The sequence below is a fragment of the Mastomys coucha genome, unplaced genomic scaffold, assembly GCF_008632895.1.
Source record: "Mastomys coucha isolate ucsf_1 unplaced genomic scaffold, UCSF_Mcou_1 pScaffold16, whole genome shotgun sequence".
In the NCBI taxonomy this organism is placed as follows: domain Eukaryota; kingdom Metazoa; phylum Chordata; class Mammalia; order Rodentia; family Muridae; genus Mastomys; species Mastomys coucha.
The window spans coordinates 48,941,885-48,962,900 of record NW_022196898.1 but is presented as its reverse complement, the minus strand read 5'-3'; the positions used below and the strand labels follow the sequence as shown (position 1 = coordinate 48,962,900).

The 21,016-nt window shown below is 46.3% G+C and overlaps 1 protein-coding gene across 1 annotated transcript in view; it reads left to right on the top strand.

Annotated features, from left to right (window-relative positions):
- Ptgfrn (prostaglandin F2 receptor inhibitor) overlaps positions 1 to 17,086 on the top strand; it is a 69,714-nt gene extending 52,628 nt beyond the window's left edge. The window contains exons 6-9 of the mRNA XM_031374986.1: positions 946 to 1,365; positions 7,122 to 7,229; positions 11,629 to 11,934; positions 13,781 to 17,086. Of these exons, the coding sequence (XP_031230846.1) occupies positions 946 to 1,365; positions 7,122 to 7,229; positions 11,629 to 11,934; positions 13,781 to 13,947 (1,001 nt within the window). The 3' untranslated portion in view covers positions 13,948 to 17,086. The remainder of the gene's footprint in view (positions 1 to 945; positions 1,366 to 7,121; positions 7,230 to 11,628; positions 11,935 to 13,780) is intronic.
- The last annotated feature ends 3,930 nt before the right edge of the window (positions 17,087 to 21,016 follow it).

Below are 21,016 nucleotides of genomic sequence, written 5' to 3'. Positions count from 1 at the left end.
TATGCTTAATTCATGAGCGGATGGCCAAACTCACAGCAGAATCAGGAACAAATGTGGCTGGCTTTGTAGAACCTCAGAAATCGTCATCTCTCTAAAGATGGTGTATCACACATATTGTGCTAATGGGTTTGACAAGACAAATTGCTCCCTAAATCCCAGCATAAAATTCATAACTGAATAGATTTGGGGGTTAATTATTGTATTAAAAGTTCTTTTTTAAGGAATGGGCATAATTCATTTTATCTTTTAATAGCTATTTGAGTGCCTTCCACATGCCTGACTTTGTGCCATTGTGATTGATGAAACCTAATATGTACATGCTTAGGGATTAGTATTTGACAGAGAAACTAAAAGAACATGCAAACCCACTGGTAGCGTAGTCAGTAGACATTGGCTTATAATTCTGAAAACCACATCTCTGAAGTTAAAAGTGTAAACCAAGTGGAGGTGGCCATGTCTGCAAATGCAGTTGTATTTATTATATTCTATATCATGCCTATTATAATTGATATAGGGTTAGGCAGAGAGGAGCTGAGCTTCCACACGAGCTAGCTCAAGCAGGCCTACTACCCTGGCACTAAGTAGAGAAGGCTGTGGTGTGGCTAGCCTAGCCTATCTTCCCTGGCTCTCTGGATCTTGAGGCACCATCTTAGCTCTCTTGAGTTCTCTCAATGACACATCTGAGGGTTTGAAATTCCTCCAGTTCACACTTTAACTGCCCATTGCCCCTCAGATCCCTTCTGACCGCTGCTTCCCCTCAACAGGCAGTTCTCAGCCAGTTCATAGACGCGTTATTTTCTTTGGGAGTGTTCACATATTCCTTAGTGTTATCATGTGGCAGATTGCAAGTAAATCCCTATTTCCTGGATGCTTTGATTTCTTTAGATGTATATCCATTTTAACTGCGTCTGTTGAAAATGGCCCACTTCTGATTCTTGATTCCAGATTCTGTGCTCGTGGTGAAGGCTCGGCAGCCAAAGCCTTTCTTTGCTGCGGGGAATACATTTGAGATGACTTGCAAAGTGTCTTCCAAGAATATTAAGTCCCCACGGTACTCTGTTCTCATCACGGCTGAGAAGCCTGTCGGGGACCTCTCCAGTCCCAATGAAACCAAGTACATCATCTCCCTGGACCAGGATTCCGTGGTGAAGCTGGAGAACTGGACCGACGCATCTCGGGTGGATGGCGTCGTGTTAGAGAAGGTTCAAGAGGATGAGTTCCGATACCGAATGTACCAGACTCAGGTCTCTGACGCGGGCCTCTACCGCTGCATGGTCACAGCCTGGTCTCCTATTGGGGGCAGCTTGTGGCGAGAGGCAGCGACCAGTCTCTCCAATCCTATTGAGATTGACTTCCAAACCTCAGGTGAGCAGAGAGCTCTGTGAAGTCGTAGATTGATCTGGGAGATAAACCTCAACATTTTAATCAAGTAAATCCCTATTTCTTATTCATTTTTTGTGTATGTGAGTGGTGTGCATATATGGTTTATGTGTGTGGTGTATGTGTGTGGTTTATGTGCACAGGTGTGCTTTTGCCGGAAGGTGATGTGAGGTGTCTTGCTCTGTCACTCTGCCTCATTCCTTTGGAGACAGTTTCCCACTGATCCTGGCTGATGGCCAGAAAGCACAGGGCTCCTTCTGTCTGTCTCCCCATCACTGCCACCACACACAGATCTGGGTCATAGGCATATGTGGGCCCACCGAGCTTTTCCTGTAGGTGCTAGGGATTTGAACCAAGGTACTCATCATCAGGCAGCAATCGCTCTTACATATCATGCTCCTGTCCTAACCTTTTCAAAGGGTTTTTGAAATAGAATTTATATACTATGTAGTTTATCCATGTAAGGTCCATAATTCTATGGCTTTTCGTGTATTCACAGGATTGTGCCGCCATCAATCCCCAGTGTCAATTTTAGAACAATTCTATAGCACCAAAATGACACTCAGTCCCTTAGCTTGCAGTGTCCTGCCTCCTCCCCCAACACCCACTGTGCTTCCTGTATATGGATTTTCCCACACTTGTATGACACGCATAGGTCATCTTGGTGTCTGCCTGACTTAACATCACCCACGTTGCCCTATGCTTTCTGTTCATTTTTATGACTTGAGTGCTATCCCGTGATGTGCTTAAGTCACCCATTATCATTTTATCAGCTGATGGACAACAGGGCGTGTCCAGTTCCTCACTGTTAGGATTCTGTCATGAACACTCATACATGTTTTTGTTTGGTTGGGTTTTTGGGGTTTTTTTTCTAAATGGATTTAAAAAAAAAAAGACTGGAACTCATAGTTCATATTTCAAGGAACTTAGTGGAGAGAAATGAACATGGCTCCGATGGTTCGGGGCTGGAGCCTGAGCCAGGTCTGTTTCCCTGGCTTTCTACTTCAGGACTGCACGTGTGACTGTAGCTCTGGTCCTGCCTCTCAGGAGCATTTCTACATGGGGTGGCTCTCAGCCTTGCTCTGCTCCTCTGTTTGGGATTGCATAAACTTCCTATAATTGGTGATCGCCAGAGTTGCTGCAGTGCTTTGGTATTGATGAATCTGTCACTTTGGTTCCTTAAGAATCATTATTCATGATATTTATCTTTGGTGTTTACTACGTTCACTAAGAAATGAATTTATCCCTAGCAACTAGAGTATTATCACTTTATAAGGCAGAAAGGCCCACATTATAGACTGCATAGCTATTAGGTATATGCTCTCAAGTAGAAATACTTCACTATTATGGATGACTCACCAGGCTCTGACACACCTGGACACACCTGTCTATCTGTACTTTGCTAGGTTCTGACACCTCAGGTATACCCGTCTGTGTGTATCACTGGGCCGTGGCACACCTATGTGTATGTCACTAGGCTCTGATACCTGGACATACTTGTCAGTATGTGTCACTGGGATCTGACACACCTGTATGTGTATGTATGTCACTAGGCTCTGACACACCCATCTCTGTGTATGTCACTAGGCTCTGGCACACACATCTGTGTGTATGTATCACTAGGCTCTGGCACTTGTGTGTGTGTGTATATGTGTGTGTGTGTGTGTGTGTGTGTGTGTGTGCATGTTTGTGTCACTAGGCTCTGGCACACCCATCTGTGTGTGTGTGTGTGTGTGTGTGTCACTAGGCTCTGGCACGCCTGTCTGTGTGCTTCAGAGGGAAGATGCTTTCAGAGCTTCAAATCCCCAGTCTCATTCAGACAGTCCATGTGAAGAAGTTTTATCTGTGGAGATTAGACCACCAGTCCTAACTAATCTGCGTCACATGCCAGTTAGGGATTTGGATGCATACATTTATGCTTATCTATAAAAAATTCTATCATTAATTGAATCAGCAGAACAAAACCAAGATGCTTTAGTTAAATTATTCACATTTTGGGGTGGAGAGATGGCTCAGTGGTTAAAAGCACACACTGCTTTTGCAGAAGACCCAAGAGTGGTTCTCACCATCTCAACACCCATCTAGAACTCCAGTCCCCCGGGAATCAGTTTTCTGGGCAGTTGCTGTTATGTGCACATACCCATACACATAATTACAAATAAAGTATATTTAAAAAAAAAATCCTTAAATCAATCACATCTGTTTATAGGTAAATCAGAAACCATTGCCCCTGTCTCTGGCATGCTGGGATTAAAGGCCTGTGTTAGGTGTTTCTATCACAGAAACGTGTGGGGACTTCTTGACTTACCAAATGATTTCTTTCCCCTCGCACCTGTGTTTGTTGAGATGATCACAAGATTTTGTCCTTTTTCTTGTGTATCCATCTTGCTATCTCTGTGCTCAATTTCACCTTATTTTACTTTACATTTGATATTCGGTCATTCTTTCAGTTTTGTGGGAGAGGGGAGATAATAAAATCCTTTGTGCATACTTCTGGATTAAGGGTAGATATTGGGTCTATTTTTTGACTCTTTGAATCCCACCATGGTTTACTTCCAGGTAGAATGGATTGCCTAAAACCTGTACTGTCTGTGGAATTGTCACAGTCTCTTCCCTCCTTAATTAGAAGCTGTCACCTGATTGACCAGCTCAATGCTAGAGCCCCAGATTGTCCCCCAGTAAAGAACTGATTTGAACCGCAAGAGCCTTCGCTTCCTGACCATCTGTAGTCCTCCTTAAGATACAGGACAAAGAAGTCCTCCCCGGGTCTACTACGCTATCATCTAATCTCAAGCCTTGGCCTCTTGTTAGTGGGGTCTGACCCAAGTATCAGGGCTAGCATGAGATTTAAACTCGATGATGTAAGATTCAGCCTTTAAAAAGAATAGCCTTTTTTTCTTTTTAATATAGAAATATATGAGTAGAGCGAAAGGACTCAGAGGTTAAGAGCACTGGGCACTTTTCCAGAGGACCTGGCATCGATTCCTAGTACCCACACCGCAGCTCATACTGTTTATAACTCCAATCTTATGGGGTCTGACGCCCTTTCTGGCCTACATGGGAACGAGACACATGTAGTGCTCAGACATACATGCAGGCAAAATGGGATTACACTTAAGATAAAAATAATAATTAAAAAATTGAAATAGAGCCAAGTAGTAGAAAATAGAGCAATCACACCCCACCCCCAACTTGCCCTATGAAAGACTCATTTAGTTTGCTCATCTTTCTAGAACTTTCCCTTCAGTGGTATCTTCCTGACTTTGAAATCTTGGCTATACGTGTGATTTTATGACCCACTTCCTCCCCCTATAATGTGAGATAACCATTTTTCCTGTTACAATAAATGCTAGGTAGACACTAGCCCAGCAACTGCAGAGAGCAGCATCACTTAGCCGGGACCCTGTGGCTGGAGATGGATGTAGAGTTTATTTACAGGAAAATGCTGCTCTTAGAAGCCTTTTCCTAGGGTGGGGATAGAGTATGGAATATGGTTGTGTCAATGATGTTTGTACTTAAAAGTCAAGTGGTCCCCATGTTCTCTGCAGACTAGGAATCCAGGGACCGCTGGTGATTCTGGCTGCTCTCTGAATATTCCATGTCATCGTCTGTGGTCTGCAGAATTAACCAGACAAATTCCTTCACAAAACAGAATTGCCACAGAAATAGACCATAGTGAAAATATTTCTAAATATTCCATTATTCCAGGATAATGACCATATTAACATCGAGCTATTGAGTTCATTAGAAGGAACTCCACTACTGTGAATTGTTTGCTACAATGAAGCCCTTCTTCCCCAGCTCTGTCTGCGTAGTGAGACAGAGCACAGACCCTCACACAAGCCCTGCCTTGGTTCCCACGGCAGCCATCTGTAGGGAACTGGGGGGTTATGACTTGTGACCCAAAAGGCATTTAGGGTTTTCTTTGGAAATATAAAGAAAAGTGACATTTGTTCAAATTAGGTAAGTCTTTCTTCATTGTTTTAAATAAGAAGAATACATAAATCAGTACATCATGTCAGTGTTTGGTCACTTGGATTCTCTTAGAAGGGATCCGACCGAATGCTTTCAAACTTTCAAAGAAAGTCCTGAGCAGAGTTGTTTAGTACCAGGTCTCTAATCTGAGGGAAGAATCTTAATCCCCTTGCTGCACATGGACACTACCACCCTGAGCCAATAGAAATAGCATTGCTAGCCGTTTCCACAGAACTGGTTCAGAGCAGTAAGGCTGGCCCTGTCTCTCCACACAGTCCTGGGCAGAGCAGATCCAGAGTATGAGAGACTAAGGGAGCTGGGGCCAGAGCGGAGGCATCTGAAGGAGATGGTGTGCTTGCCTTCTGCCCCATTCGTCCCCTGTTCCTGGGACTGCCGTCCTGCCATGTTAAGCCTCCATGTAGAGCCCCTGGAGTTAAGGCCCCAGGTGTCCCTAACACCCCTACCTCCATAACCAGTCTTTCTTTACCGTTCAAATTATTCATATCCTTAGTACTGGGAAAGCAATTTAATGATATTACTAGTCATCAGATTGAAGAGAGAACAGAGCCAAAGTCATTTCAGCCCATTGCCTTATGGTGACGTGACCTTTCACACACTCTCCTGATGGAGTGGATAGCTCTTTATGGATGCTTTTAAACACACTTTGGGGTACTTTTCCTTTCTGGTAATCTGAACAAGAAAGCAGTAATGTCCCTATTCCTCAAGTAAGCTTTAGCTCAGCTTCTCTGAGCTGGATTAGTAGAACTGGCGATGAATTGGCGACATTCTATTTATAGAGCTGGCCACCTATCTATGCTTTCCTGAAAACCCACGTAGAATCTCATAGCACTGATATCCTAGAACTTTCTTTCCCGTTTTCCCCATTCCTAGATTTTAGAAATTGAGATGATAAGGTTAAGCATTAAGCCATTGGGATCAAGTGTGGTTTGAGCTATGAATGCCCTTAGGATCAGAGGTGGGTTTAAAGTAATCATTAGGCCACTAGAATCCTCCGGGGGGTGCAAGGCAAAGCCTGTCTCAGTGGAAGATGTCGTTCTGTTTTGTTTGATGCTAGTTTAAACTAGATGTGCATATATATACACGCACAAACGCACACATGTATATGCATGTACATGAAGTGTATGATATGTATATGTATGTACATATATCAAGGCTTTAGTTTCACAGCAAAATTGACTCAAAAGTATAGAGCACCCCCATATGCATCCTGCCTTCCCCAACCTGGGTGGTCTTTTAAAGAACTCTCCTGGCTGCCTCAGTTTCCCTTGAAATCTTGGTATTTTCTCAGTGCCCTACCATACTTTATCTAAACATTTCTAGTGTTGGTTTTTCTCATTGGGTTTAACACTGGGGTCTTTAACAGTGGTGTCTCAGGGTTCTGTCCCCATCAGTATTGCAGAACATACCAAGGCCACTCACACAACTGTGACCAAACGCACATGTGGCTCCACTCCTGGCCCTCTGGTCTCTACACCACCCTGGCTAGTTTGAACTGCACTGAATGAGAAACTAGCCCAAGCTTACCATCTGGGAGACGAAGTGAGCATCTCCTTCAAGCAAAGCATATCCCTGATGTAACTGTCCTCAGCACAGAGAAAGGAGATCTTAGAAGGCCTATTTTATGTTTTATTTCTAGACCAATTCCCAGAAACAAGAACCACATTTGGATGCTCTTGGAGCTTTAGGGATGAAATTTGAACTTGTGTGAAAGAAAATTATGCAGCTTACACGTTACTGTCTTCCAGGTCCCATATTTAACGCCTCTGTGCATTCAGACACACCATCCGTCACCCGGGGAGATCTCATCAAATTGTTCTGTATCGTCACTGTGGAAGGAGCAGTGCTGGACCCAGGTACCTCCCTCCATCCTTCCTCCTCCTCCACCCCCCATTGCTTTCTGTAAATGTTTCTCCTGTCATCTGTCACTGTCACGCAGAGTTTGAACTGTCTGTTGATCTCCACTTGTCTCAGTCAAGGTTTCTGTCGCTGCATTGAAGTACCATGACCCCCAAAGCAGGTTGTGGAGGGAAGGGTTTATTTGGCTTCATATCTACATTGTAGCTCATCATTGAAGGAAGTCAGGACAGGAACCTGGCTGCAGAGCTGAGGCAGAGGTCATGGAGGGTCACTGCTTACTAGCTCGTTCCCCATGGCTTGCTCAGCCTGTTTACCTGTAGAACCCACCTTGGGTTCTATAACACAGGAATGGCAGGCAACAGCTGCAATGGTCTAGGCCCTTTCCCATTAGTCAGTCACTAATTTAAGGATATGCCTTTAGCCTGGTCTTCTGGAGACACGTTCTCGCTTGAGGTTCCCTCCTTTCAGAGGACTGTGGCTTGGGTCAAGTGAACAAAGATTAGCCAGTCTTTGGGTCAAGCTTGGGTCAAGTGGTCAAGACCAGCCAGTACACCACTCTTCCTGAGTCGTTTGCTGGCTTGGCTCTGTGAGACTATGTAATCTGTTGTGAGCTTTGAAACACTTTTCAGGACAGTCAGTAGTTCTCTTCCTGGCTTGTCATGGCCTGGTTAGAAACCCACGCACAGATTCTTCTTCCTGCTACTTGTCATTCATTCCTTCTTTCTCAGCTCCTTCAATACCCAAGAGCAGCTGTAGATGCTGGGAGTTGAGCAGTGAACATGGTCAAGGCCTGCCCCTGAGAGCTTGCACCTGTGACGAAACACAGAGCAGAGGGAAAGTGACGTCATTGATATCTTTTAGGATATCTTTGTAAAGCCTTTCGAATTATACTGAAGATGGAGCCTTGCACCCACTAGGCCTGCCCTAAGCCATGTTCCCAGTTCTGTGAATTTCCTCTTGACAGAACAGATTAACCTTGCCAACAGATGCCTCAGAACTCTTTGCTTGGTGCCTTCAGCAACCAGATGATGTCCCTCTCTCATGGGCTCCTCTCTTAAGGCATTAAAGACTTTCAGGCGTTGTCCCTGTTGCTGAGCAGGATGATACCCACCTTTGCCTTTCCCCAAAGATTCTGTGAGGAGCCTAGCTTGCTGAGGCCTGCCCTTCTCCCTTCCACCAGCTGTGACCCTGCCCCTGCTCAGCCCCACCCCATTCCTACCAAAGTTGTGCACAAAGCTGGCCAAATTCTGTGAGTTCTCATGTGTCTCTGTGTGTGGACCTCTGGAAGTATGGTCCCCGGAAACAGGCAGGCAGGTTTTGTTCTGTATGAAGGGGCAGTGCTAATAGCCAGAGATGGTGGACCCTGCAGGCCTCCCCAGCATCTGGGAGTGAACTACTGGGTAGCCATGACAATCAGAGTGGATCTCTGGCTCCTTTAGGACTTCTGTAAAGCATGAGAAGTCAGGCTCTGAAGAGAGCGGCCACTCCTGCACCAAAACTGGGAAGCTCAGAGGCACAAAGGTACCTTTGAATGTGGAAATGAAGGTAAAGGTGGAAAAGACTGCCAGAGAAAGGCAAGCAAAAACTCCTTCAAAGTTTACACAGTGCAGTGCCGTTTGAAAGCTCATTTATGATATACACAGACACAAACCCTCCAAATGCTCTCTCTCAGCAAATTAATAGGTCGCCAGTTGTGCCTTTCATGCAAACCTCTTTTCTCCGATGTAATTGCAAAAGCTATAGGTAGCTGGTATCTTGCAAATCACAATTTTCCAGAACTTTGCACTCTTGCTCTTGTGTGGGTGGAAGATTCTGAATAATTAAACACAAATTGTAATTTCTTTCTTTCTTTTTTTTTCTCTTTTCATTCATCCCATGACTCTGAGAGGGAATTCTCAGTGGGAAAGTTGCATAAGTGGGCTAAGAGCCAAGGCACTGTTGTGTCACAGCAGGGTGGGAGCGGCCAAGCGTGGGTGGCACCATGGTCAGGCTCTGTAGCAGAGCAGAGGCTGTGTGAGTCATCAAGGGGGGGGGGAGGGCTCTGCAGAGTGTACTGTGGGGGTGCAAAGGAATGGGGCCCAGTCACCGTGCTCATAGTACTTGGAGCTGAGTACATAGCTAAGGAGTGGGGTTTTCCTGTCCTTGCTGCTCAGCCATTGCCCAGAGGCAGAGTGACTGAGAGTTAAGGGTGTTCTGTAGCCTCTGTGAGGCATTTCTCCCAGGTGAGGTGACTTCCATATTCTGGAGATGGTACAGTTGGAGGACATCAGCCTCTAGTACCTAGCCTCTAGTACCTAGCCTATGTGGTGAGATAAGTGGCTCAGCACAGCAGTTGCCCACAGGAGGGACCCACATCCTTGACAACAAGTACTTCCTTCTAGCCTTCCTTCAGTGCCCTTCCTGCTAGCAGCATCTACCTGTCCGGCCATGTGTGGAGATGAGAGCAGTCCCCTTTATCACTCTTACTTTTATTATCACTAGTTCCCACTGGGTCCTTCATAGGAAGCGTGTAGATCCTGAGTTTGTAGCCACATGAACCTTTGAACAGAAGTCCTAAAGGAGCCAGGCGCCTACCCCAATGGTAATGGCTACCCAGTAGTTCATCCCAGATGCTGGGGAGGCCTGCAGGGTCTCTGGCTATTAGCACTGCCCCTTCACACAGAACAAAACCTGCCTGCTTGTCCCCTGGGCCATGCTTCCAGGGGCCACACACAGAAACACATGGGCCAGGCATTATTCTTGGCAGTGTTCATCCACACTGTTAGTTGGATTTAAAAAAAAAAAATGTTTTTTAAAGTGTATGTGTGTTTGTCTATGTGTGTCTGTGCACAGTAAGTGTGTGTGTGTCTCTGTCTGTGTCTGTGTCTGTTTGTCTGTCTGTGGAGGCCAGAAGAAAATGTCAGATCCCTTGGAATTGGAGTTACAAGCAGTTGGGAGTTACCTGATATGGGTGCTGAGAACTGAACCCAGGTTCCCTGCAAAAGCAGTAAATGCTCCTAACCACTGAGCTGTCTCTCCAGAGCCCTGTTAATTGCATAGTACAATAAACTAACATGGCTCGTTCAGGTCTTGTGGCCAATAGGGATTCTGGCCCTGGCTAGCCACCTTAGCATCCTATGATGCACAGTGGAGAATGACATAATGGGAACACCTCTGTGCCTTGTCATTGGTAGCCACTCTAGACTCCCACGTGACAGCAGAGTGTCCCTGGGTAGTGGAGCCCACTCTGCCCTGGTACTAAGGGGAATTTAGGCAGTCCACAGCACTTTCTCCATTCCAGCCAAGCTGGTCTCAGAGACTTCTGTGCTGAGAAGTGTTCATGCTGAGGAGCCATCAGGGATGGGTGGAGGAGAGAGGGATTGTGCCTTAGTGGTGGAGTTCTTATTTGGACCTGTTTGGAAATGCCCATTTCGAGAAGAGCTCCCTTCTGTCTTACGTGGGTCTGGATGATATCTGTTTGCCTTAGAATGTGTTTTCAAAGTTATTAATGTACTTTCCCTGAATGGATAGCTATTATTTTTTGTTGTTGTCCAGCAAAAACTGGCATGTAAAAAGTCCCTGGCCAGGGTTGTGGCTTACCAAGAGAGCACTTGCCCAGCACAGTGCTGGGTTCAATCCTCAAGTGGTTTCTAAGAAAAAGGAATTTTGTCAAGCAGGTTTAAGGCGTAACTGAATTTCTGATCCACACTCCCCACACGCCTTCTGGAAGAATCCTGAAGCTCAACAGCTGGTTTGGGTTGGTACAGTTAGGGCGGGGATGGGGGGGTCTGGGTTTAGCATGTGGCCTCAGTTTCCACATTGTGTAAATGAATCCTGTACCACCCTCTTTCCCTTCTGCCCATCGTAATTTATTTGAAGCTGTTAGAACATCAGTTTCACAGAGTACTTCATGATCCATGGCTTTACTCTCTGGGACTATTTACTGTGTTCAATTTTCTCAGCTTGATTTTTTTTTTCTTCCTCTCTTATTTTGAACTTAAATACTTCTGCAAGGGGGAAGAAAAAATAAAACAGCACAAACCACAGTAAACAATAAAATCCAAACTGTCTACAACTTTAAATCTGGTACAATTTATTTTATGTGCGGTCCCTGGTTGCTCTGCATGAAATGCCTGGGGATGTTGCACACCCTGCCCAGGCTTCACACACAGGGCTGTCTGTGGCTCCAGATCCTCTTCCTGTGGTTCCGTAGGGTGGGGGTGGTCAGGCTGGACACACTACTATCTGTGGCTGTGTGACCTTGCCCCAGGGGAGGCTGTGATAGTGTATCATCACAGGCTGCCTGGAGGTTCGTAAAGAGCCGACCTGGCCAAGAGTAAGGAGTTAGACACGCGGAGTGTATACCTCATTTCTGCCTGCACTCTGACCTCAGCACTTTGGCTCGGTAATCCACAGACGACATGACCTTCGATGTATCCTGGTTTGCGGTACACTCTTTTGGCTTGGACAAGGCTCCCATCCTCCTATCCTCCTTGGACCGGAAGGGAGTCGTGACAACAGGCCAGAGGGACTGGAAGAGTACTGTCAGCTTGGAGCGAGTGAGCGTGCTGGAATTCTTGCTGCAAGTGCATGGCTCTGAGGACCAGGACTTTGGCAACTACTACTGTTCTGTGACTCCCTGGGTGAGGTCACCAACAGGTTCCTGGCAGAGGGAAGCCGAGATCCACTCCAGGCCCATCTTTATAACTGTGAAGATGGATGGTGAGCTCCCCCGCTGGGTATCTAAGTATCTTCCCATGTGCTGCAGCACAGAGAGTCCAGGCTTCTAGAGTTTGGTCCAGCTTGTTTTTCCTCTAGGGTCTAGCTTGGGCCAAAGCAGTTTTGCAAGTTGCTACCTTTGTAGCCCTGGCCTGGTGACACCACTGGGGAAGGACTTTTTAGGAGCTTTGGTTCCTCAGTGATTCTGTGGAAACCCACTTCCCCATATCCAAAGGTAGACATGGCTTCTGTGGTGTGGGGGCAGAGAGGTCTCCAGGTGTGGCTATGGATTAAAGACTGACGGTTCTTGCCCACCTGCTGTTTCATTGTTTTTGAGATGTGCTCTTGTAAGTCCCAGGCTTACCATAAATCCACTGTCTAGCCCAAGGCTGGCATTGGACGCCTGATCTTCTCATCTCTACCTCCCATCACCTATTGTTTTACTTCTTGGAAGAGGAAGGTTTCCCAGAGCTTCCAGCAGAGTGGAGACCTCTTGGAACCCTACAATGGGAGAATGTCTATACTGACCCATACCAAACCCACCAGACCAACCTACCTAGTCAGACCTCTGCCCCACTCCCCACCAGCACCACCCACAAGCCTCCCTGATCTGGGCATTTGTCCCTTTAGTCTCAAGAAATGTGTCTGCCCTGTGAAAGCATCAGAGTAGTGTTACACCCACTACTCAGAACAACTCCAGGGAGAGAATTAATTCCAGATGCTTACGGGTTAGAAGCACTGACCGAGAGTGTGTTTCCCTAGTGGCTAATCAGTCTGAGGAGAAGGACCTTTGAACTCCAGCTCCTCTTCACTTAGTTTTTCTGTTGGGTGACCTTCTGAGGAGTCTACTTATAGTCACCCCAGATGAAGAGGACAGTGACTGAGCAGAGAAATAATTTCACCCAAGTCCAGCTTGGTGAGCCGGTAAGGTCACTAGTGTTAATACAGGCAGCTCGCCATACACATACCAGTAGTTACTAACAACTTATATATCTGAGCTGGGGGGGGAAGAGGCCTCATGAGCCACTTCTCCATCCTCCCCAAAAGGAAACGTTAGTAAGTCTACTCTTAAAAGGGTCTTGTGCAGGTAGGCATGGCCAGTCTGGCGTGGGGATAGTGACAGCCATGCCCTGCTTGGAGGACAGAGCTCCACATACTTTCTGTTAGTAAAATTAGATCATTCCAAACATTGAGGACGTGGTCAGAGGCAGAAACCTACCCAGAGCACTGGGGGAGGGAAGGTGGCCCTCCTGGGGTGGGATCTAAACTTCTGTCATCTCTGCCCCATTTGCATCTTAAACTCTGCTTTGAAGTAACTCCATATGAAAACCCAGATTCACCAAACAAGTAGGGGAGTGATTATTCACTTTGCTCGATAATTTACTATAGTGTTTCTTAAAATAGCGCCTTTAGTACACTTCAGTTATTTGATGCATAGAAATTGATTTATTCAGTCCTTTTTTTTTTTTTTCTAAAGGATGCATCTGCTGTTCAATGTGCGGTGCCCTTATACTGACTTTTAAAAATCAATCTCCTGCCAAAACCCTAAAAAGAAGTTGACATTCAAAGGCATCAAGTAAAGTCTCTTTACTGTGTGCCACCCCTTCTCCCCCTCCCCCACGTGCCCAGCTCCACAGAACTGAGTGGGGGACATTTGTTCATTTCTTCAACAGAGCTGAGCTGCTCCTGTCTGAATCACATGGCAGGTGCCGGGTATGGGATTTATGAGCTGGGATCTCAGAGATCCGCTGCAGGAGTTGGGGGTCGAGAAGTGGCGACTAGGGGGTGAGTTAGTGCTCTCTACCCTCAGGCCATACATTAATGCTTCCACTCTCTGTCTTCTGCCCAGTGCTGAACGCCTTCAAGTACCCGCTGCTCATTGGAGTGGGCCTGTCCACAGTCATCGGGCTCCTGTCCTGCCTCATCGGGTATTGCAGTTCCCACTGGTGCTGTAAGAAGGAGGTGCGGGAGACGCGTCGGGAGCGCCGCAGGCTCATGTCCATGGAGATGGATTAAGCAGTTAGAGTTGGAGGGACAAAGGAACATTATATGAGCGGTGGGGGTGAGAAGAGGACTCTGATATTTTACAACAACCGAGTGTGTTACACTAAAACCAGTCCTCTCTAATCTCAGGTGGGACTCGGCGCTCTCTCTTTTCTGCATGTCAAGTTCTGAGCGCGGACATGTTTACCAGCACACGGCTCTTCTTCCCACGGCACTTTCTGATATGTAACAATCGAGTGTGTGTTTCCCCTCAGCTGCAGCTTTTTAATGGTTATCCCCTGTCTAATTAGTTTTCTCCTAGTGGCTTATCGATCCTCTGATTCGTGTGTATTGATCACTTTTGATTTGAGGGATCACGGTGAGGAAGGGCGAAGGCATTCAGAGTTGGTCATCGTGGGTAAGAGGGTACCTGCCCACTGAAAGCCAGCATCTATAAGCAGCTAGCATCCAGAGAGCTGCTTACCTGATGCCCTCCACCCTGGCCCAGAGCTGATATAGACCTGTGCCAAGGCAAGCTGTGGCTTTGACTACCCTGCCCATCCCCCATTGTCAGGAGTTTAAACTATATTGAAACCTAAACTATAACTTCTTGACCCTAAGCCTTTTGTTTCCCCTCCTTCTCTACCCTCTTCCGTTTTCGGGTTTGTTTCTGTGAGAGTGAGGATACGGCAGCCCTGGAGTCTAGAATTTGGCTTTCCACCAAGCACCTTATCTCGCCACCTTAGCCTTAAGAATGAGTATGAAGAAAAATCCACCACCACCTCTGTCCAGGGCAGAAGGTCTGTGAGGAAGAGCACACTGGGGGAAGGAAAGGGACAGATGCTCGTGCACTTGCTCGCTCTGGTAGTCCTGAGGCCACTGTGCTCCAGGAACCCCAGGGTGAGTGGGAGCAGAGGGCAGTTGTGCCATTGAGCCAGGTGCCGTATGTCTTCATGAGAGGCACTGTCCCTGGTGCCATGGGACCAGCACCGGGAGCCACAAATGCACCACATTGAGCTCCTTCACAGGAAGGCAGATTGCTGCCTGCAAGACTGACTGACTTCAAGGAATCAGAAATTGCCTAGAGCAAGCGTGTGTTCTCCACGACCTTTTCAGTCCTTGAAGTCTTTTTAAGATCCCCGCAGGGGGTAGTGAGGAGAGGTATACTTTGTGGACGTTTGCTTTCCCATTAGAAACACGAAGGGAACCCAGCAATTTAGTGTTATGTGAATGGCCTGTAAAATAGGGTTGAGAGCAGCCGGCTCTGTCTGGCTGGGCCCAGCAGGAATGGGACAGCGGGCAGGCACATCTTCCAGGTCACCAGTGCCTGCTCCATCAGGGCCTCAGCCATGCAGAGACTCTCACCTCAGCATAGCTTTCCACAAGCCTCCCCTGGGTATTGAGGCTTAGCACCCATCTGGTAAGTACCCTTACCCTGCCCTCTGCCTCTGAAGGATTTAACATTGGTGTCTTCCTAAAAAGGGGGGTGGGGAATTTCCTTTCTCTTAAGCAATAAAGTAATATAAAAAGATGGCCATTCATGTGCAGATCTAGTGCAGCTCTAGTCACCACAGGCCAGGATATGCTGAGCCACCCTCTCCCCCCCCCCCCCCCCCCCCCCCCCCCCCCCCCGCCTTCTCTCCAGTGGCCCGTGGTGGCTTTTGTATTTGCCACCCAATTTCCTCTGCTTGTTTCGAGCCCACCTTCGAGGCTGCTCATGTGATGAGATTCTGAGCCAGTGACTCTAGCCGGGGTGGGCTCTAGGTTTAGAGTCGGTAGCAGGAGCACCTCACACAAGCAAGAGAGGCCAGAGAAAGGAGAGGCTTTGGCAGGCAGGGTTGGTCTACATGTCACTTTCTTATTGTTAGCTCAGACGTGAGGCATGGGTGACTGTACAAACAGGAATTAGGGGAGTAGTAGAACCAGGTGTTAGGAGCAGCCTTCGAGTCCGGGCCACTACTGAAGAAGGTTCAGGGTCTTGGCAGCTCTCCTTAGGAGAATGAGAGAGACTTGGCCTTGGATGAGATGAGCCCTAGGTGTACATAAAGCCACAGTGGTCCATGAGAGTACTTGATGGTGAGAGATGAGTGATCGGGCCTACCTTTCCCTTTCATCTGATGTTGAGATTTGAACCTGAGTTGCTGAGGCCATGCCCAAACTCCCATGTTGCCTAGGGCTGGGAGAGGCCAGAAACCCAGGACCTAGTTCCTTTTGGGAATATTAACATTCTGGGGTATGTGTCTTTTTAAGTGTGGTCAACACTCTTGATGTACCAAATAGTGTTCCCCATGAAGCGTTCTTCCAGACGCCCCAACCTTGCAACACTGCTCTGAGGGAGGGAAAGGCTGAACCAGGCCTTGGCACATGAAATTGCACTTCTTAAAGAGAAACTATATAGAAGGTTGGGTATTTTTCCTAATCACAAAGATCTCCCGCTGAAAGAATCTAAGCTACATTCAGATCGAAGCCTCGAAAATTACTTTAAAGTGTTTACTTTACGATGTTTACACACACGACTCACTTTTTTAAAAAATAAGAAAACTGCAAACTCTGACTTTTTAACAACTTTTCAGATTTTTCATGCATGGGATACGCTGGCACCCTGACTCACCAGCTGGATTAAATCCTCATTTAGAAATGTCCCGATATGTGGATATGTGTGTCTTCCCAGCCACATGGCTCCCTCCTGCCCAGACCTCTGTCTGTTTCTCTGGTGGCTTTTGCCTCCTGCTTTGCAGACCGCCTGCAGCCATGATTTTGTTACGGCATCCATGAGCCAAAGACTGCGCCTTCGGAGCAGGAACAATAAGCAATACTACACAACTTGCTACTTTCGGGGGGATTTTTTTTTTTTTAAGCTTCACTGATGACAGCAACAGAGGAAGAAAGGAATTGAGGTTTAGGTAAGTTCTCTTCCACTGTGTGACCAGTTTCTCGGTGACACACAATTGTGCAGATCACTAGGAGAACAAGGTTGGGTTTCTTTTCTAGTGTGTTAACACAAGGATCTGCAGAATTTTCCATAGACAAAGAGAAGGTCTTGTGTATTTTTTGTCCCTATCCAAGGTTATACAAACTAATTGTGTTGTTTTATACTGTGGCCACAAATATTCTGCAATGCACCATTTGTTTTTGTCTTTATTTTATTAAAGGAAGTTTAATTTAAATCAGAGTTGTGTGAGGAAGTTGATATCGGCTTCTGTGGGCCTCCTCTAACCAGTAGCAGGGAGTGTGGCTGATTCCAGTTGCAATGTCAGTACCTTCTGATCTCTTCAAATCCTGTAAAAACATTGTCAGGCTAGAGAGGCGATCCAGTCAGTCAAGTCCTTGCCTTGTAAGTACAGGAGCCTGAACACAATCGTCTGAACCGCGGGGTGTTTATGAGGGGGAGGTAGAGAAGCTGGAGAAATAGCTTGGTGGTTAAAAGCTCTGGTTGCTCTTGCAGAGGACCCCAGTTCAAGTCCTAGTATCGCCACGGTGCCTTATAACCATCTGTAACTCCAGTTCTAGGGAAGCTGATGCCCTCTTCAGACCTGTCTGCGCACAGGATACACATGTGGTATGCATACAGACATGTAGACAAAACATTCATAAGCATAAGACAACTCTAAACTATATATGTATACATGTGTGTATACATACATATATGTATATATATGTATATGTGTATATATATTTATAAAGGCTGGGCAGGGCAGGGCATAGTGGCACACACAATTCCAGTACTAAGAAAGTACTGGGGACAGACAGGTGGTTCCCATTCAATCCATTGAGAGACACTGTCTCAAAAAAAAAAAAAAAAAAAAAAGTGGACAACAGGAGAGGTTGTTCTTGTGTTCTTGCCTCCACATGCACACGTACACACAGAGACAACATTGTAGATTTTGACCATTTTGTAAAGTCTATTGGGGTTCTCTAGAGGAACAGAACTTAAAGAATGAAACATACATACATACATATGTCTAATAAATATAATTTATTAGAGTGGCTTACAGGTTGTGGCTCAGCTAGTCCAACAATGGCTGTCTACAAACAGTAGATCTGAGGATGTGGTAGTTGTTCAGTGTACAAGGCTGGATGTCTCAGCTGCTCTATAGTATATGATGGAATCCCAAAGAAGTAGGCTCTACTGCCAGGGAAGGAATGAAATTAGCAGCAACACCAGACAGACTTCCTTCCTCCAGGTCCTTTGTATAGGCTGCCACCAGAAGTTGTGGCCCACCTCAAAAGATCCAGATTAAAAGTGGGTATTCCCCTTTCAAATGATTTCATTATGACAACAATCCCTCACGGGTGCACTCAGCTGCTTCGTTCTACTTAGTTCCAGGTGTAGTCAAGTTGACAACCAAGAGCAGCCAGCATATCCATGGTAAGGTTCCCGGCAAGCAGAAAGGTAGGAGCTGGGATCTTGTTGCTCAGGATCCTCTTGGCCCCCTGTTGAATTTCCCACGACCTTTAGAGGTCTCCTTTCAGGAAAGAGAAGTTAGAAACCATCCCTTTCTGCAGATGAGGAAGCACACAGCCAAGTTCGGTGACCAGATTGAGACCGGAACAGGTGGTTTTTCTGACTCATGCTGCAGTTCAGAGTCCAGCTCTGGAAGCCACCAGCCCCTGCAACATAAAAACCACATCGCAGACCTGGGTGGGAGCAAGTGCCAGCAACTCCTCCCACGTTGTTCCAGCTCAGCAGGCTCCTGCAGCCCACCCCCCAAGACTGATACTCCTCTTAGCCTTGCTTTGTGCCCTGTATTTCTGTGTTCCACTTAACAACCGCCTCGTGTGAGTTATCGAGATGGAGTGTGTATCCCAGCCACTCACATCCTATGGTTTAATGCTTGGCTGTCAAAATGGCCTGCTATTCCATTCCCTTCAGTTCAAACACTGATGCAAGCAGAACTTGGCTTGGGAGACCCTCTACTGTTACTGAAATGGTTCCTTTCTCAATGTCAAAAGCAAAACAAATGTCCTCACACATCTACTGTGTGCTCAGGCACTACTGAGGCTGGCCACCTGCCACCTGCCTATTCCTAGGCTTTTCCTCACCCTGGTTGCTGCAGAAATCTTGCTAACTGTCTAACTTGTACTTCTCCAGGTTCCAGGGCACAACCATTGATTGGGTCTAAGAGGCTACCTGATAAATGTTCTGATAGTCTGATAGAGCTATGAGGATTGGGGCATTCACTGCCATGGCCCTGGACTCAGTCTCACTTTGGAATTGTAGGGATAATATGCCCTGCACTGTAACAGTGTGCTCTCAATGAGACTTTGAGCCACCCCAAGGAGCTCCTGCACAGGATCCTGAATGCCAGACACTCTGCCTCCTGTAACTTCAGGCTAGTGCTCATGGTACTCTGGAATAAAAGCTGTGTAATGATCTAGGTGTGGTAGGACCACCACAGGGCAGCTGCTGGTACAGGGAAGATGGTTGTACTCACAGATGACATCCAGACAACACACACTTGCATCACCTTAGAGGCCATGTGGACGACACCCACATCAGTGAGGAGAAAGTGTGCAGAATGTCTAGCTCTAACTTTGATGTAAGGCAGGAGGGGGGTGGTCCCGAGTGCTCAGTACAAGAAATGGTATAGCCATGAACTGGTGGCATGCTCTCAACATTGTGTTCTTTGCTTCTCTGGTCAACTCTGAGAGAAATTAGCACGACTTCCACTGTTAAAACATCATCTGAAAGAAAACAGCATGTCGAACACGTTCACTGCATGGAGTGTAGGGCCAGCGGAACCCTTCTCCATCTGCTCAACCAAGTCCCCTGTCCTGTGCATTCATTCTCCAAGATACCAGGCCAGCAGCATGGTTACTATGGCTACCTGGAGTCTTTTGATGGCCAGTGAAGCAATGGAATGTGGAGGTCTGAGTGTTTTCAAAGCATGTTGATAAAACTGGATATCCATATGCAAGAGAATAAAGTTGGACCTCACATTATATACAAACATCGTGCCAAGTGAATAAAAACCCAAAAATGTAAGATGAAAGCTATTTTAAAAAAGAAGAAAGGAGAAAATGTGGGGGGAAATGTTCAGAATGTAGAATCTGATAATTTTTTCTTGGGTATGACACCAAAAACATAAGTAGCAAGATCAAAAATAGGCAAATGGAGCCATCTCAAATGTTAAAATGTTCCTGTGTCAAACAAAATGACAGTGAAAAGGAGAAAATATTTACAAATCATATACATGATACGGGCTAATATCCAGACTGTAAGAAACTTGATTATAAAACAAAAACAAAAAAATACGGGAAAGGACTCACATATAAAGAATACATACAACTAAGATGCCCATTATCACTGCCTGTAAGAGAAGTGTGAGTCAGAACCACCCGGAGATGTCATCTGACATGTGTTAGGATGTCCACTCTCAAAAAGACCATGCCAGGTGCTGTCCTTGTACAAGAATGCAGGGAAGAGGCTAATGGAGTGGGTCAGTGGCTAAAGGCACTTGCTGTTCTTGCAGAGGACCCACAGTTTCCAACACCTACACTGGGTGGCTCACAACTGCCTGAATCTATAGCTCAAGAGATCCAATGTCTTTTTCTGACCTCCAAGAGCACACGTGTGTGGCACGTGCACACGCACACACAAGTGAAAATTTTAAAAATGCAAGAAAAAAATGAAATAACCCATGTTGCTATAGATGTAATGTAGAGCCATTATGCAAAATAGTATGGAGGTTCTTCATACCATTGAGATTAAAAATAGACCTGCCAGATGAGTTAGCAATCCCACTCCTGGGAATATGTCCTAAAGAAAATCTGTTCTTAAAGCAGTGCCTCCAAGAGACACATATGCTCATTATATTCACAATAGCCAGGAGGTAGAAGCAAGTCAAATTTCCATCAGTAGATGGATGTGTAAACAAAATATATGTACCTACAGTGGAATATTGTTTAACCTTTAAAAGCGAAATTCTAGGCTGGGGAGATGGCTCACTCGGGTGAAGTGTATGCCATGTAAACATGAGGTCCTGTGTGGAGAGCCGCGAACCGCCACACCTCAAAGATGGCGCTGGCTGCCGCCCCCGCCAGTCTGATGGTGAGCACTCTTGAAGTAAACAACTCCTTATTTAGTTATGGGCTGAGTCAA